At 38.6% G+C, this 19,627-nt stretch overlaps 1 protein-coding gene across 4 annotated transcripts in view; it reads right to left on the minus strand.

The window, feature by feature from the left end:
* Positions 1-5,083: 5,083 nt before the first annotated feature.
* Positions 5,084-19,627, minus strand: part of kmt5b (lysine methyltransferase 5B) — a 46,880-nt gene continuing 32,336 nt past the window's right edge. For all 4 annotated transcript variants that reach the window (XM_060838898.1, XM_060838900.1, XM_060838897.1 and 1 more), the window contains one exon: positions 5,084-7,568. In XM_060838898.1, coding sequence (XP_060694881.1) covers positions 5,962-7,568 — 1,607 coding nt within the window. In that variant the 3' untranslated portion in view covers positions 5,084-5,961. The remainder of the gene's footprint in view (positions 7,569-19,627) is intronic.

Here is a 19,627-nt window from a genome sequence, read left to right on the forward strand (position 1 = left end):
GGGCATATTGAGAAAGTGGCATTTTAAGCCTCATAACCAGAGAATGAGCATAAAGAAGAGTGCTAAACCTTTATAAAGCTTTGGTTAGGCCACAACTGAACTGGTACTTCTAGTTCTGGTCATCACATCAAGGACAAGGCGAGGGTGCAGAAGAGATTTACGACTCCGGAAATGGAAGAATTTCCATTGATAAATGTTAGAGCACACAATAAATAGAAATAAGCAATTCAGTCTCTCAACCCTGCTCCAATCAATGATTATGGTTGGCTGAAATTTGGTATTAACTCCACTTTCCTGCATCCTGTGAAATAACTCTGGACTCCTTTATTAATCAAGAATCTGTCTAACTCCTAATCATAGACAATAACCCAATTCTTCAGTGCTCTGGAGGTAGAGAATTCGAAACACAGACCACCTCAGGAAAATCTTCCTTACCTCAGCCTTAACGATAAGATTCTTCATTTTGAAAGTGTTCCTTCATTCAAGATTGCCCAAGATAAGAAATATACTTCACATCATTAATCTCCTGGAGGTCACTGAACAGAAACTTAAGGGGGGCAATCATATACTACAGATGAAAGGATAGCTCAGAGATTCAGAATTCTGCAACAGCATTTCCTCATTTTGGAAAAGAAATGCTTGGATAAGTGCAGCTGCAACAACGTGAAGCTCAACACTATCGAAGACACTGCAACTAGACTCGCTGGCACACCATTTGCTTCATTACTGCCAGAAGCTGGACAGGACAATGGTTAGGCCACTTTTGGAATGCTGCATTCAATTTTGGTCTTCCTGCTACAGGAAAGATTTTGTAAAATTTTAAAGGGTGCAGAAAAGATTTCCAAGAACGTACCAGGACTGGAGGTCACAGGTTATAGAAAGCTGAAAAGGCTGGGGCGGTTTTCCCTGAGGTATCAGAGGCTGAGGGGTAACCTTATACAAGTTTACAAAATCATGAGGGGCATGGATAGGGTGAATAGACAAGGTTTTTTTTCTCCAGAATAGGGGACTCCAAAACTAGAGGACATAGGTTTAAGGTGAGGAGGAGGTAAGCTCTTAAAAGGGACCGGAGGGGTAACCACTTCATGTAGAAAATGATGTGCATATGAAATGAGCTGCCAGAGTAAGTGGTGGAGGTTGGTACAATTACATCATTTAAAAGGCATCTGGATGGGTTCATGAATAGCAAGGGTTGAGAGAGATATGAGCCAAATGGGACATTTAGGATATCTGGTCAGCATGGAGGAGTTGGACCAATGGGTCTATTTCCATTCTGTACAGCTCTGACTCTAGGTGCTACAATGCATCATCTGCAAGATGCACTGGAACAATTCAAAGTTCATTCAACACAATCTTCCAAACAGAAAACTGCTACCACCTGGAAGAAAAAGTACAGAAGTTACACAGAAACATTATTTCCTTCAAGTTACATCCAGTCTATAATCACTATTCTGGTGTCAAAATTCTGGAGTTTCCTCTACCAGCAAGCATGGGCCTAGTTATATAGACAAAGTGCTGTGCTTCAAATAGAAGGCTCACCTTCAAGGACAACTAGGAATAGGTTTTTAAAAAAAGTTGTCCTTGCAATAGAATTAGAATTAGCCTTTATTGTCACATATACTCAACAAATATAGTGAGAAGTTTATATATTGCCACTTACAGCACCTTCTTAGGTATAAAAGGTACCTAGGTACAACTTCTGTAGTTACAGATCTCAGAGAGAAATAAAATGTCCAGAGTTGCACAAATAGAAGTTCGGAACCACTGTCTTCCAAACCAGACCATACTGGCACCTCGCCTCCAGTCTGCGCCAGATCATGGCTCCAGATGGCACCAGACTTCACCTTGAGAAATGGGAGACTAGGAGATCGCTTCCAAAATGCCACACTGGATGGCCGCAGTTACAGTTTCCTATTTCGCCATCTTGGATGGAAGAAAAAGTTTAAAGAAATAGGGTACTCAAGACAAACAAATAAAAGCATTTAAACCAAACAGACTTCAAACCTGTAAAAAACAAGGACTAGAAAGGCACAGGGAAGAAAAGGGCTTAAAAGGAATGAAAGACTGATGAGATAAGGCCAATGGTAGGTGTCTTTTTGCTAGGATGGGGGATTTCAAGACTGGAGGCCACATTAAGAGGAGGTGAGAAATTTTAAAATAATATCAGGGGCAATTTTTAAAGAGGGTTGTTCGGGTGTGCAATTAACTTCCTGAGGAAGTGGTGGATATGGGCACAATTACAACATTTAAAAGACATTTGGATAAGTACATGAATAGGGAAGTTTGGACGGACAGGGGCCAGGAGCAGGCAAGTGGAGGACTAATTGGAATGTCCAATCAGGCTGATTTGACCAAAGGGTCTATTTCCATACCAAATGACTGCATCACTCAATGAAGATCACGCTGAAAGAAAGATAACTTGATTGATTATAAAAACACAAGAATGAAGAACCAAGGCACTAATATGCTGAGAGGTAAGAGATATAAAGGTTCACAAGGTAGCACAGTAACACAGAATTAGCATAAGACACACCAAGACGACTGAGGAGAGAAGTCACGTGGAGGATTTCTTTAAAAAGGTAAATGAGAAACATACGCAAGTGAAAACATTGATTTAAATGGAAGAAAAATGAACGAATGAGTGAAACTTAAGCATGAAAAATAGGCGGCGTCCATAAAGCATGATGAAGGATTAGATCATAAGACGAAGGGAGCAGAAATTAGGCCATTCAGTCCATTGAATCTGCTCCTGCATTCAATCATGGCTGATAAGTTTCTCAACCCCATTCTCCTGCTTTCGCTCCGAAACCCTTGATACTCAAGAACCTATTTATCTCAGTCTTTGAATATATTCAATGACCTGGCTTCCACAGCCTTCTGTGGCAACAAATTGCATGGATTCACCACTGAGAGGCTGAAGTAGTTTCTTCTTATCTCCATTCTAAAAGGTCTTCCCTTTTCTCTAAGACTATGACCACGGGTCCTAGTCAGTCATACCAATGGAAACATCTTCCCAACATCTACTCTGTCCAGGCCATTCAGTTTTCCGCATATTTCAGTTAGACCCTTCTCAACTCCAGAGTCCTCAAACATTCATTTGTTAAGCTTTTCATTCCTGGGACCACTCGCGCGAACCTCCTCTGAACACACTCCAGGGCCAGTACATCCTTCCTGATTCACACAGAAAAACAAAAGAAATGCAGTTTCTCGAAGGAGACAACTTACAACACATGGTAGTGTACAGAATGTACAGAACATGAGAACAAAAACCAAAAGACAGATTGCAGAAGATTAATATTAAAATAAAAACCAAACATGACATCTTCAACCTCAGTGCAAAAGTTGAAGAGTGCCACACAGCTTCTAAGTGAAGACCACAAGACATGAGCAGAATTCGGCCATCCAGCCCATAAAGTCTGCTCCACCATACGATTAGAGTCATACAGCACAGGTGCAGACCATTTGGTCGATACAGTCCATGCTGAACACAGGCCCACTTGCCTGCTCCTGGCCCATATCCCTACAAACCTTTCCTATTCATGTATCTATCCAAATGCCTTTTAAACATTCACCACTTCCTCAAACTTCATTTCAACCACGCAACATCCTGTGTGTAAAAAGTTAGCCACACGTCTTTTTTAACATCTCTCTCCTCTCACCTTAAAATGTGCCCTCTAGGCTTGAATTCCTCCCATGCAAGGGAAAAGATAATTACCATTAACTCTGTCTATACCTCTTGTTATTTTTAAAATGTCTATCAGGTCGCCTCTCAACCTATGTTCCAGTGCATGGCTGATTGGGTTTCTCAAACCCATTCTCCTGCCTTCTCCCAGAAAGATTTGATCCCTTTTCTAATCAGGAACATATCCATCCATTAAATACACTCAATGACTTGGCCTCCACAACCCGTCTGCGGCAATAACTTCTGCAATCACCACCTTATGGCTGGAAAACATTCCTCCTCATCTCAGTTCTAAAGGATTGCCCTTCACTTGTACGCTGCACTTTCACATCCTAGCCACTCTTACTAGTGGAAACATGTTCTCCACAAGTACTCTATCCAGACTTCTAAGTATTCTGTAAGTTTTAATAGGATCTCCCCTCATCCTTCTAAACTCCACTGAGTACAACCACTGAGTACTCAACCCCACATACCCTTCATCCCTGGGATCATTCTTGTAAACCTCCGCTGGACCCCTTTCAAAGTCAGCACATGCTTCCTCAGATATGGGGCCCAAAACCGCTCACAATATTCCAAACATGGTCCAACCAGTGGCTTATAAAGACTCAGCAGTATACCTCTGCTCTTGTTTTTGAACCCTCCTGAAATTAGTGTGAATATTGCATTTGCCTTCCTAACTGCCACATGAACCTGCATGTCAACCTGAAGAGAATCCTGAACTAGAACTTGCAAGCCTCTTTGTGCTCAGATTTCTAAAGCCTTGCTCCATTTAGAAAATATAGTCTACGTGTCGATTCTTTCTACCGAAATGTGTAACCTCTCACTTTCCCACATTGAATTCCATCTGTCACTTGGACAGGCTCGAAGAGTGGACACACAAGTCTTTCTGCTGCCTACCTGCTTCCCCAACACTGCCTGCTCCTCCATCTATCTTTGAATAATCTGCAAACTTAGCAATGTCCTCAGTTCCTTGGTCCAGATTACTAATGCAAGCCTCAAATAGTTATACGCCCAACACTGACCCCTGTGGAACTCCAGTAGTCACTGGCAGCCATCCTTATTTATCCTTACTCTCTGACTTCTGCCAGTCAGCCAATCTATCCATCCATGTTAATACTTTACCCCTAATACCATGGGCTCCTATCTTATTTAGCTGCCTCCTTTGCAGCACCGTGTCAAAGGTCTTCTGGAAATCAGAGTATATCACACCCACCAGCTCTCCTCCAACTTGCCTGTTATGTTATCAAAGAATTCTAACAGCCTGAGACGGAATGGGGAGCGCAAGAGAGGACAAAAGAGAAAAAAAAAGAGTGAAAAAGAAGAGGACAAAAGACAGAAAAGCAGAATGCCGGTTGAACAAATCATTACTGCTGCAAAATACATGTACAAATCTGGTTAGAGTTTAAATTTAAATTCAGATTTTATGACTTTAATACCAATTCATTACAAAAAAGATGTATTTTTAAAAAATAAACACATGACCAGTTTTTTTCCAGGATACCTACAAATATCATTTTGCATCATTAACAGTCAAAGGTGAGTACATTCAGCCAGAGTATATTACATATACAGGTGCCATTAAACTAGATTCACACTTTTATGCTGTAAAGTATAAGTATTATACCCTGCACACATTGCTCTGTTTTACAAGGTCAGCAAATAGCTCACACTTATTTTATTTAAACAACTCCATTTATTTAAACTTCCAAACAATAGCTGGCTACTGACAAAGGCCACAAACAGTACATCTGGGACAGCATACAGTGTAAAACTGACATAACCTGGGGAAAAACACCTAGCAAACGAGCCTAAAAGCTGCAATTCCTTGCTGGTGATAAGAACAGCTAGTATAAATCCAATGTTTGTACTTGCTGCCACTATCAATCGTATTCTTTAACCTTCATTCATACTGGAGAGCAAATTAACGCTCAGTTTAAAAAAATTAAAATATCCACCATAATTGTGTTTCAAAATATTGAGGCTCAAGAGGAGAAAAAAAATGAAAAGAAAACCTGGTCTTTATGTACAACAATTCTGTTTTATACCTTAATTCTACCACAGAGAGTCATCACCCTCCAAAACTCAATTGCACATGGTAAGGCTATTAATAGTACAATAAAAATCTGCAAAAAATCAAGAGTCAATATAATGTACAATATTCTACAATATTTATGTTGATAATGAATACAGAAGTGCCATCAAAATTTACAGTAAGTTCATTCAAACTTGGAATTGATTGGAAAGTACTGTACACTGTGGTTAGTATAGAACCAAAAGATTTATGCATTAAGCCTTAAAGACTGATCTTCTCTTCTCCTTGAAGAGATATCTATATCTATGGAGTCTTTACCAACTATCAGTCTTAGTCTTTTTGCCTGAGGAAGTGGAATAAAGTCATCTTCAAATTCATCATCATAATCCTCCTCAGATGATGAGGAAGAAGAGGACGATGATGAGGATGAAGAAGATGATGAATCATCTTCCTCATCATCGTCCTCATATCTGCGTTGTCTGTGTTCATCCACTTCTCCATTTGCCCTCACAAAAACAGAATCATCACAACACACACCACTATCACAGAGATCTTCCATGAGGGAGTGTGATCGCTTAATTCCTTTAATCTGTTCCTCCCGTTTCAGCTGTATTTTGAGTTTTGTAGAACTATTTCCTGAGCCTGTGGTAAACCCATTACTGAGCTTTGCTACATAATTGTTACTTTTGTCATTTTCATGGTCTTTGCTCAGTTTGATACTAATCTTGGATTTCTTTCCATCCATTTCTTGGTCATTAGTTTTACTACTACTGCTGTCACGTCTTCTGCGCAAAGTCAATTTGGGAATCCCAGTACTGTTTTCAAGTATCAATTGTGCATCATATCTTGTGATTCGCCGTTTTTTTCTGTTTCTTTCACCTGTTGTCCTGGAATCTTTCATTTTATGAGATTCTGAACTTTTTGTTTTGTGAGAAACCATAAAAGAGTCTGAAGTGCCACAATTTGATGAACCAATATAGTCTCTGTATACACCAGTCATATCCACTAAATTGACTTTATCATTCCCATTAAGATTGCGAATTGGGGGAGGGCTTATCAATTCTGGTATAGATTCATCCTTTATATTCTGTTTTACAGAACAAGATAGCACGTGCTCACATTCATCTAGTTGTGCAGGAATTTTTTCTCGTTTTCCATGTTGTAACCTCCTTCTGCTCAAACATATGCCATTATTTTGACAATTCGTCCCTTTATCAGATAATGATTCTTGGATCAATGTATTTACATGAGCACCATCACAGACACGTTGAATGGAGTCAATATGTTCACTTTCTTCGCCGCAAAGATTTACACTGTCCACAGTATTTGGTTCAAGCTCCAATGAAGAAACAACATCAAAGGACTCCTTAAGGGCAAGTTTTGTTCTTTTTGCCCGACGGGTCATGTAAGTACAAGGTACTGCTCCGTTTCTGATGCGGGAAAGTTTATGCAATTCTTTTACAGAATTCATTTTATTTTCTCGAACAGAATGCCTGGTCAGACACTTACCCGAACTTTCAACTTTTGCTGGCCCCTCCAAATCTTTGTCCTTTTCAAGTGGCAAATTCTTATAAAGAACTACTTTAGGTTCCTTGAGAACGAAATTGTCCATTTCAAGATTTCTAAAAGTGGTCTTTTGTTCTGACCTTCTAGATTCACTTCTTAACCTCGATTTTGAGGCCAATGACCTAACCGGCCTTGAGGTTTTCAGTTTCTTTGGTACCTTGGAATTACCTACAGAACATAGTTTTGAAGAGGATGAGGTAGAGCCAGAGGCAGTTGATGTTCTGGGTAGATTTTGCCTTGTCCTGCTTTTGCTATCCTTTTTCAAATTCATAGATTTTCTAGTTGCAGCTGAAATACAGAGATCAATAGGTAAATTACAATTAATTTGCAATGTACATTTTCTACATAAAACAAGCAAAAAAGATATCACTCTAGGTTAACATAAACATAATACTTGAGCCTATTGACAACAGAACTTCCTGCAGCACTTCATTCTACTTCCTCACCAATCTGTTATTTCAGCTCCCAAATATTTGACAGGATTTAGTTGTTGAAGATGTGCAAATTAACTGAGCTTAAAATTGTTTTACTTAATTTTTCATAGTATAATTTCTAATGTTTAAGTTCCTTAAATCAGTGTTGAGTAATATGTTACAACTTACCCATTCATAGCTTTCTGACTGATATCTTACAGAAATTACTTGCTTGGCTGATTAAAAATAGAATTATACATAATGGGTAAACATAGATACAAACCCAGCATTAAAGTATACAGGCCACATTTTGGGACATCTAACACCATTATTAGAAGGAGAAACAGAAAAGAAAAAAGGCAAAAGTTTATGGAAAATGGGTCAACAGGAAATGAAGAACAATTTGCTAAGAAAAACGGGAAAAGTAGAACGGTGCCTTGAGTAGAATTCGGGTAAGACTCAAAAATTTGGGTTGGGGGGGGGGGGTGGTAGAGCGGTGGGTGCTGGGGGATGAAAAACACCACTGGATGTAACCCTTCAAAATATTAAGATTTAATTAAGATGCACTTAATTTTTGGAATAATGCAAGAAAATAAAAAGAAATCAGCACTATGGCAGAGGCGGAGAGAAAACGAATTTGTTTCACAGCAGTCTCTTGCGACCGAATTATGAAACTTCAAGGTAAAATCAAGCTTTATCATAAGTGTTGTTAAATAATAAGCTGTTGCAGTTGAAAAACATGGCAAATGGAGCGTGCTTTAAATGGGAAATTTCTCACTACTGCACCACCTACAGGCATCAAGTGGAATTTATTAACAAATCTCAATAAGGATCATTTACAAATAATATTTACCGACTTACATAGTGAGATGCTGTCGACCAAAATTTGTTTCATTGATAACCATAAATCTTTCAAATACAACTTAGACATGCTAAATCAATCACATTAAAAAAATTAACAGATCATCTAGAGATAAAACCTTATTATGACCAGAATGATTACTGTACAGTTCGTGCAGAGATTGTCTCATTTTCATTCTCTACAGAGTTATTTGGCATTGCCATCATGTAAATAACAAATGCAAAACACAGTAGCTCTAAACTCAGTAGCCATGATACATTAAGAACTATTGGCAGGAATATAATCACCACAATCTGTTACCTCATAATCCAGTACTTTCCCCAGTCTATCATTACAGTTGGGCTCAGGAAACAATGAAGTGTGTAAATGACCACCACAGCAGCAATGAGGTATAGAAAATCATGTAACAATCTGGCAACACTATAATGCAGCGCTGCATGCTTTTCAGACAACGAAATCTGTATATTGTAGTCAGAGCTAAGTGATGCCACAATCAATAGATAATATCAAAATTCGATCACCTGCAACATCCAGTGGAATGGCAGTAAACAATTAAGAAAATGGAGACAGCTCAAAATTCCCATCCTTAAAGACAAACTATTTTTATAAAAGACAAGGCTGAAAAAATTGGAGTTATCTTTGGCCTTAAGAACAAAGTTAAATAATCTACCTCAGCCCAATGGAGAGATCCTGACTTTGACAGAGGATTCTTCACTATCGGATTCCATTCAATCCATATGATAGCAAGAAACAGAAGGTACTGGATACAGCTAAAGCTACAAAAAGCTGATAAAATACTAGTAGCAGCAATAACATCTGTGCCTCAGTTCCTCTAGAATACTAGCATCTATCCAACCAGGAAAATTGCCTGATTATGTTCTGTACTTGAAATGTTGCAGCAATCCAATTAGGTTAATTGCTTTTTGATCAGTTTACTAGCAAAGGAAAGTGATGGAAGGTGTTGTCATCATTGGGTGCACATCAATTCAGGTAAAGATGGAGCTCATGGTCTTAAGTTTCTGTCACAAGTCTTAACATGACTGAACAGGCTGTTTAGTTATCTGCAAAACTTTAACTAAATGGGACCGAACATCACACAAGAGAGTGGGTTTAAGCAGGTAAAATATGATTCTTTCCTTCTGTCTTCTGCAAAATTAAGACACGACTATTCATCAGCATGACTCAAATTGATGAATTATTTTCTGCTATTGTGAATGGCTGGCAGCATGCTTCTACCAATAACAAATTAATACTGCCTCGCATGAACAGAGCGGAAGTGTCTGTAAATCATTTTCTTTGTTCTCCCCAGAACTTTAGCCATCCTAGAGCGAAGAACAAGATCTGGCCAAGGAGACAGCTTTTCACCTATTGGAAATTGTGTCCAGTCCAGAAAAGTTCATTTTGTAGGGTGTTGCCCAAATGGTTACGGAGCTGGCTTCAAGGACATTAGTGTTTGACATTCCTCCAACATGGTAGAGGCATGGTTGATTGAACGTCTCTTCCATAGTGTGTTGTTACACAGCCCAGGTCACAACGTAGTGCAGGAGTGAGGTAATAACAATTGCTTTGATTTGTGTAAAGTGCTGTTGGCCAAACCACCAAGGATACCTACTCAACAGTAATCTGTTAATGGATGCTCAGCATTACATTGAAATTAAGATTGAAAAAAACCTGAACCAAAAGGGACAACAAGAATAACGCTCCATGACATTAAGGGACCATCTGATCCAGTGTGGAACTTTTGCAAAACTGAAGTCAACGAAAATTAGGAGGCAACTCTGCCTGGCTGGAGCTAATACCAAAAACAAAGAAAGATGAGCAATATTACTTGTGGCCAAATCATTTCAGTTTCGCCAGGCAATGTCCTATGATCAATTATCCTTAGCTGCTTCAAAGATATTCCTTCCTGAAGGATAGGACTTCAAATGGTTACTGATGATAGTTCAGTCTTCAATTCCATTTGCAACTCTGCAGGCATGAAACTGCTTTGTTACTTGCAAGCCACAAGATCTGGACATGTTCAGGCTTGTCTCAAGTGGCAGTCATAACGTGCAAGTGCCAGGCATGATAACCTCCAAAAGATGAAAGACCAAACATCTATTATTTAATCGCATTTGTATCAACAAATCCCCCCTCATCCATAGCCTGGGAGACACCATTGACCAGAAACTTAATTGGATTGATACTGACTAGAGCAGGTCAGAGGTTAGCTATCTATAACAAGTGACAAACATCTGACTTTACAAAGTCTTTCCACCACTTACAGGAATACAAAGAATGCTCTCCACTTGCCTGGAACAGTGAAGTACAATACATGAAATTAAGCATCATTGTTGTGAAGCGACTGAGTATTTTTTTAAAAAATGCTTTAAGGGCTCATGCTCAATGCTTGAGAAAAATGAATCCAAGTTATAATGACCTATCTGCACAGGATTTAAAAAATGCTAACTGTGCAAGGTTGCATGTGATGGGAGAAAGGAAGGATGACTGCATGCAGTTTGTTTTATTGTATAACATTTCTGAAATGGTGTTACATTTATTGAGGGACAGAAACTTTTAAGAACTGTCTTTTTATTTTGTTTCATAAAAACTGAACTGAGGAACGGCAATTTAAAAAAAAAAGTATTTTCACCAGGTGCTGTTTTGAAAAATAACTTGACATTACCGCCAGATATGTAAACAACTACTTGAACAGAATAATTGAAAGTTGAGTTGCAGACAACTTGGAGCCAAGTGAGGTGTAATGGTGCAGCTTTTGCTGGTATAAAAAGGTTGACTGGTCAATGAACAGATGGCAGTTATCAATGACAGAGTCCTTTCTGCTTGCCGACAATAATGTGATCTGTTCTCAGGTAACTAATCAGCTTGGGAGCTGGGAACAAATTACAGAGAAATAAATATGAAAGAACTGTGGATGCTGGAAATAGAGTGCTTGATCAACCCATCCACTATTTTTAAAATTCACTACTCCTACCCCCACTGGTGTACCAAATTCACATTGCGTACCTCTTCCATCCACAAGATGTATGACGGTGATTTGCCAAGATTTCTTCAATAGCACTTCTCAAGGATGAGCATTACCACATAGGACAAGGGCAACAGAAGCATAGAAATACCACCAGGTGGTGCAGCAACCCAACTTGGAAATATACTTTCATTACTTCAGTGGGGCTGGGTAAAAATTATTGAACACTATTTGTAGCACCATGAGAACACTGTGGGAATAATTTCACCCTAGTGTTGAAATATCTAGTTCATAATTCATGTGATTAGATATATATTTAGTTTTAGCTATACAAAATGAGAACACATAATTGAGAAACTGATTTTAATTGTGATATAAGTACAATGCAAACAAGCCTCCACTTCTTAAAAGGTAACCTGTGTTTATTTTAGAAGGCCAAGAAGTTGACAGTGAAAAAAAATTAAAGTAAGCCAATTTTAAACAGCTTGGTAATGTCACCATGCTTATTTGTGAGCTTAGTTTGTAGAGGTAAAAGCTGGCAATTTTGGAAAGGTTGTAAACGTCTATACAGACATACATTATTCATGTGGGTTCCAGAATGAGTAACACAGAAGGCAAATTAACTTGTTTACATTTTCATTTGAGGGCAACACAACTAAGTCCATAGGGGAGATGTGATGGTAAATGGTTTCTTCCTAATTTAAACGATGTATGTCTGCTGACAGAAGCAACACATCCAGTTTGGGAACTGACCAACAGCTAGATATCATGTCTTGCGTAGGGTGCAACTCACCAATTAGGGACAGCCAAATGAAAATGAATTATTTAGGCCTATGCTGCTACATTTTCTGTCTTTGAAGCAAAGTACAATGCTCCAGCTGGTGCTCATCCGCTCCACCCATTCTTCTCCTCCTTTTCTTCCTCTTAGCGCTTCATTTTCCCCCGAACCCTGTCAAGCAATGACTCCCAGCCTGGCACAGTGGCTTCCTAGCATGACATGGTGACTTCCTGGCCTGGCACAGCAGCCTCCTCCCATCACAGCCTCCTGGGTGTGATGAACTACAATCTCTCAGGCTTATGATTCTCAATGTGAAACGTAGCATGGTCTGGAGCCACAGCCCAGTGCAGACTGAAAACAAGATGCCATCGTGGTCTGTTGTTCTTAACTACTATCTCTGCAATGCTGGGCATTTCATTTCTCTATTGTCTAAAATCTTGTAAGTAAAGCTGTACCTAGGTCGGTACTGTAAGTGGCGACATACAAACTTTTCACTATATTCAGAGTATATGCGACAATAAAGGCTAATCCAATTCTATTAACTTTTTTGTTCACCATATAGAATACAGTTGAGCTTAAAGCATGGATTAATGAGGAAATATAACTGAAAGATTTGCCTAGTTTGGAGCTAAAATCTATACAGACGACAAAATCTACTGTGGCCTTCACTTTTCAGGAGGTGGTTATAAGCTGTAAAGTACGATGATTCAATGGCTTTATTTATCCTTTAATTTAAGAGGTGCATTTGTCCTTTTATTTAAAGAAGAAGGGTTTAAACAGAGGAACCAAACAGTCTGCTCAAAGCCTACAAGGAAAACAGCTTGAGGCCTTGGGCTTTTTTTTAAAAAAAAGAGCTGGAACAATTGAAGCAGACTGATTAGGTGTGATCAAGCTCTCACAGAACCAGGAGTTTTAGTTTTAGATTTCTGCAGTTGTTATAGTACTGAAGCAAGCTCTTTGTCTTCTCTATTACAGCTAAAAGCTGAGATTCTCTTCCTGCTACTCGAACTGCATGCAAAACAATCTATTCTATTGAAGTTGACTTTGCCAACGGTGTGTTTATGGCATGTTACTATGTTCGAACAGTTAATTAGTAATTTACATATATTATCTTAAGCATTTTGATAGAGCTAGTGAAACCAAATCTTTTCTTATTTTCTGTATATTAATTGTCGTGTAAAGCTAATTTGTGTTTTGCTTAAGGTTGAATAGTTTGACTAATCAAATGGCATCAGAAATGTAATGCCTTACACTTACCTTTAAAGTAAGAAAAAGTTAGGGCCGAGGCTATCTTCTTAATATACAGTCTGTTCTTCAAAGTTTGGGAGAAGATTTGTAGCTCGAGTGCTCATTGTTGTGGTTCTGTTCGCCTAGCTGGGAATTTGTGTTGCAAACGTTTCGTCCCCTGTCTAGGTGACATCCCCTGTGCTTGGGAGCCTCCTGTGAAGTGCTTCTGTGATCTTTCCTCCGGCATTTGTAGTGATTTGAATCTGCCGCTTCCGGTTGTCAGTTCAAGCTGTCCGTTGCAGTGGTCGGTATATTGGGTCCAGGTCGATGTGCTTATTGATTTAATCATTGAGGATGTCACCTAGACAGGGGACGAAACGTCTGCAATACAAATTCCCAGCTCAGCGAACAGAACCACAACAAGCGTCTGTTCTGATATAATGCCATAGTTCCGTTCCCGTGCAATCCCGCATTATAAGAAAATTGCATAATAGCAGCACCATTAAAACCAGTGGGACTGGAACTGCATTATAGCTAAAGTTTGGGTTCTACAAATAATGGTCTAATATCTTCAATTATGTATTAGCCAATTTGCTTTGAAGAAACATGTGTTATAGCAAAGCCAACTGTATTTGAGGGGATTTGGTCTGGTCCAAAACAAGTGTCAACAGCTGTACAGAAACTGTGGGAACACAGTGGAACAATAAGAACTGGATAAGTTCCTGGTGTATAAACCTCTATGAAAGGCATTGAAATTCATACTTGAAAGTTCCATAGCCATGAGGCCCTACTGAAGAATTGAGTAGCCAAAACTGAATGATTCCCATGAAATTTGTATCTTGAGGAAGAATGGGAATACTAAAGAGAAATAAAGTCCAGAGGGCCTTGGCATACATTTGATTTGGTCCCAGAAGAAAATTAATGAACCTTCAAGATTTTGAAATAAAGGGCTAAGTAACAAGCAAAACAGTGTTGGATAACATGGGTTTTCAAAAACCATGTGAAGTTAGTGGCATGCATTTTGTTGTACAGCATATAATGAGAAATTTAAACAAACGCAAACTTTAGAGTCTGATTCTATCTTAGAAACTTTTCCTTAAATCATTAACATTCACAAATAGAATCATAACAAATTTGGCTACAGTCACAACCATCTGAAGGGCAATAAATATGGGACTTGCTGACAATGCCTAATTCAATGTATGCATAAACGGACAGAAGTTACAAGACAGAATGTTGCAGCTGTCAATTGCAAAAAAGGTTTCGGATGCAAGACAAAAAAAGGATAATAACAGGCCAAGAATAAATGATGGATCTAAAAGGAGCTGTAAAAGCAAAAGAATTATTAGCAAATGTTGTCTGAGAAAAATCAGAATGATGGTTAGGATTAAAAGTTATTAAACTTGCAACTCTAATGCTGTAAAGACTTCTAACCTGGTATCTTTTGTAACAAATAAAGTGACCCTTGGATCAAGTCCAAGATGTCTGCATATAAAACAAGGGGAAGGGGTCAAAAACAAAATGGCAGCAAAGATTAACATATTGACATCTGAAAGCTGGATTAATTAATTTAATAAATAAATAGGCCTATTCTTTAAGCCTACTGTCATTTAATAAATTAATACAGGATTTTAAACAATTGATCGTTCATCTTTGCAGTATCAACTAAACTCTACCAAAACTCTTAGGAACAAAATTGGATTTTGACCAACTGAAAACAGAGGGAAGTACAACAATACTAGTTACTCATTGCATTTGGAATCAGAGGCAGAAAGTTCTGGAAAAGATTTGAAGCGAACCAAACTAAATCCACACAGCCAAAACACAAGGTTCAGAGAAGGTAAATCCATTAATGTATGTTTCTATTGTGTGGAATGCTAACTGATTAGGTTAGATGAACTGGCCATGCTAAATTGCCCAGTGTCAGCTAGGTGGGTTAGCCATGGGAGGGGTGTCCTTGGAGGTTCGGTGTGGACTCAATTGGCTGAATGGCCTTTTTCCATGCAGTAGGTATGCTATGAACTTCTACTCTATGAACAGTAGAGGTAGTGCAACAACTGAGGCTGGATAAGAAAGGCCTGTTTTTTTCTGTTCTCTTCCATGATTATGCAGTATGGATAATATTCCAGTGCATTTACATGATAGAGTTTTTTGAAAAACATTTTAATCTGCATCATTTCCATGTAAAATTGAGATTAATCTAAAGTCAGGTATGAAATGATCAAGATTCCCTGAAACAGGAAATCTGAATCTGCTTTGCTTCATATTATACAAAGCCAAAACTCTTTTATACTAAACATGTTATACTTTAAATGTGTATATCAATTGCACACAAATTTATTTTTGAAATTTAAGTGAAGTAGCATTGAGAACATGGAATTAAGATGAAAAGTTGAAAAAAAAAACAATAGAAGTATTCTTTTACCGAGGTGGGTGAATTTTATAACTGGCTACTGGACAGCAAAATTGAGTCAAGTACTGGGATTTTCTTAGTATAGGGAGGGAATGCCTTGATGGGAGCACTAAGGTTATGCAAGGATGAAATTCCAGGAGTCAAATAGCACTTCACTGCATTAGGATTTAAAATAAAAGCATCACTATTAGATGTATCAGAGTTCAACTTTACCTTTACTTACCCAGAAGCCCAGGAAACCACACCTTCTGTAATTTAGTGGTTGCAATGCAATTTTTTTTCCAAATAAAACTATTTCAAATCAAACTTAATATAAGTTTGCAAATAAAGACTGAAGCACAAAGTGTTGGACTTCAAGGTGAGTAAATGCATCCACATTCCTGCCTCTATATTTGGTGTAGTCAACTTAAGTTTGATAATTTTGCAGAATCATGGAGACTGGTGAGCAAGGTTAGATCTCATGGAATACAGAGAGAACTCTCCATTTAGATACTGAAATGACTCAATGATAGAAAACAGAGGGTGGTGGTGGAGGGTTGTTTTTCAGACTGGAGGCCTGTGACCAGTGGATTGCCACAAGGATCGGTGCTGGGTCCTCTATTTTTCATCATTTATATAAATGATTTGAGTGAGAACATGAGAGGTATAGTTAGTAAATTTGCAGATGAAACCAAAATTGGAGGTATAGTGGACAGCAAAAAAGGTTACCTCAGACTACAACGGGACCTTGATCAGATGGGCCAATGGACTGAGTAGCAGATGGAGTTTAATTCAGATAAATGTGAGGTGCTACATTTTGGGGAAGCAAATCTTAGCAGGACTTATACATTTAACGGTAAGGTCCTAGAGAATGCTGCTGAACAAAGGGACCTTGGAGTGCAGGTTCATAGCTCCTTTAAAGTGGAGTCGCAGGTAGGTAGGATAGTGAAGGCGGCGTTTGGTATGCTTTCCTTTATTGGTCAGAGTATCGAGTACAGGAGTTGAGGGGTCATGTTGCGGCTGTACAGGACATTGGTTAGGCCATTGCTGGAATACTGTATGCAATTCTGGTGTCCTTCCTATCAAGAGAACGTTGTGAAACTTGAAAGCGTTCAGAAAAGATGTACAAGAATATTGCCAGGGTTGGAGGATTTGAGCTAGAGGGAGACATTGAATAGGCTGGGATTGTTTTCCCTGAAGCGCCAGAGAATGAGGGGTGACCTTATAAAGGTTTATAAAATCATGAGGGGCATTGATATGATAAATAGACAAAGTCTTTTCCTTGGGGTGGGAGTGTCCAGAACTAAAGGGCATAGGCTTAGGGTGAGAGGGGGGAAAAAGATATAAGAGAGACCTAAGGGGAACTTTTTCACGCAGAGGGTGGTACGTGTATAGAATGCGCTGCCCAAGGAAATGGTGGAGGCTGGTACAATTGCAACATTTAAAAGGCAACTGGATGGGTATATGAATAGGGATGATTTGGAAGGATACGGGCCAGGTGTTGGCAGGTGGAATTAGACTGGGTTGGAATATCTGGTCGACATGGACAAGTTGGACCGAAGGGTCTGTTTCTGTGCTGTACATCTCAATGACTCAAAACAAAGAAGTGACAAAGTAGTACGGCAAGGCATATAGATGCATTAAAAACAAACAAATTGGAGGTTTTGATCAATCTGTATGAAGCGGTGACTTGGCCTCAACTGGAATGCCATCTCCAATTCTGGGCAGTGCAACCTAAGGGAAGTGTGAATCATTAAAAGACAGAATGCAGAACAGATTCACAAGTAAGATTCCAGAGATTTCACTTCCAATTACCTGGATAGGGCAGAAAAGCTGTGTTGTTTGCCTTAGAGAAAGCATTGAAAAGAGACTTGAAAAGAATTGTCCAAAATCATTATGAGTCTGGACAAGGTCGACAAAGAGAAACTGTTGCTATTGGCAAGACACTTTGCAAGCAAAAGTTGTAATGGGAGGAGGAAATTTTGTTTTTGCAAAGAGTAGTTTGGATCAGGAATGCACTGCACAAAACAAAATAGTGAAGTCAGATTCAACTATGGACCGATGAGTCTGTCTCTGAGCTGTATAACTCTATAAAGCCTATGAGAGAAATGAGTATTAATCAAAGGAAAATATTCAGGTCCTTTGGAGAAAGGCAGGCAACTGGGACTAGGTGAGTTGTAGGGAGCTAGCATGGACTTGGTGGATGAAATACCTCTCTGTGCTGTAAACATTCCAAATATCTCAGGTAGCCAAAGAGACAGATGGTGGAGTATTTATTATTACTACAGTAGAGTGGACTAGTGGAGTACAAACATCTAGGAACATGTAGGGGCTAGCCCCAAGAGACATTCAGCCTTTGAAAAATTTCATCCTTGAAATACAGAGAGCCCAAGATAAGTTTAGTCGTAAGTTTAAATTACCAAACTGTAACTTCAATGTGAAGAAAATGAGCACAACAGGTCAGACAGTACTTCAGGAGATAAAATAGAAACTCTTCAAGTCACCAGTATGATTCATTAACTCTGCCCATCTTTCCAAAGATGCTGCCAAACTTAAACTACTCCAGTACTTTATTTTAATTTCACATCTCCAGTATTTCCCTTTTATCAAACAACGTGTTTTGTGTTAAATTTTGACAATTTACACTGAACAGCTGAAACATATGACAAATGTTGGAATTATGCAACGTGGAAGTTCCTGGATGATCACAGGAAGCCTGTTTGTTGTTGAGCTCAAGGTTTCTAAATTTTAGGGCAGTTAAGGGTGCTGCATTACACTTTGGAGTGAGTTCCTAGTTTGTATATCATGGAGAGAGATGTTGGGAAAGATTTGCAAGAACGCCACCATCTGTAACAATGAATTAATTCTGCCATGAAACAATAAAGAGGGATAAAGATAAAGTTAAAAACAGGGTATATTTCTTTGAATACATCCAATCAGTATTCATCAGGATGATTTCAGGAACTAGAAACGCATGCTTAGAGTGAAGATTTAAAATAGTGGGAGAATTTATCCCAGAATGGGTAAAAAGGTCAAAAAGCAGCTGATTGCGTGTTTAAATCTCATCATGTTGTTAAATTGAAGCAAGCGATTCCTGGATCAGCACTATACAAGCTACCATATTTAGTCCATTGCTGATGTCCTCAAACTAAACAAGAATGTACGACAATTACTACAGATAACATGAAACCTGGCAAATACAGAGTGATTGGAATAGTTCTAGACTTCCAGATGACAAAAGGATGGTGAAGTAGTTAGAAACATGGGAAACGGGAGCTGAATGGATACTGCAAAGTTCTAATGATACCATGTCTTTTCAATATTGTCTAGATGTCAACAACAAATAAAATTAATAGGAAATAATATTTTCTTTCTTGCTGAGTTAATTAGAGGTAATCAATTTAAAATTGAAAGAGGAGTTTTTTTAAGCAGTATTTCAAATGCAGAATTGTTAATACATGGAATTCTCTGCCATAAGGGTGATTTGACCTTTAAAAACTCTGAGTATGAACAAATTTTAAGTGGAGAAAGATACAAGTATGGGCAAATAGCAGAGGAATCAAATTTATTTTGGACAATGGTTCTTTTCCATTCCACAAGGCTATTCAGTTCAAGAATCTCATTTACGCAATGATCTTTGTTGATGCAACAATTCAAATACTACAACTGGCTTAAATTTGTAGATTTTGGAAGGGGAAGATCAAGTAGTT

The sequence above is a fragment of the Hemiscyllium ocellatum genome, chromosome 18 (assembly GCF_020745735.1).
Source record: "Hemiscyllium ocellatum isolate sHemOce1 chromosome 18, sHemOce1.pat.X.cur, whole genome shotgun sequence".
Lineage (NCBI taxonomy): Eukaryota > Metazoa > Chordata > Chondrichthyes > Orectolobiformes > Hemiscylliidae > Hemiscyllium > Hemiscyllium ocellatum.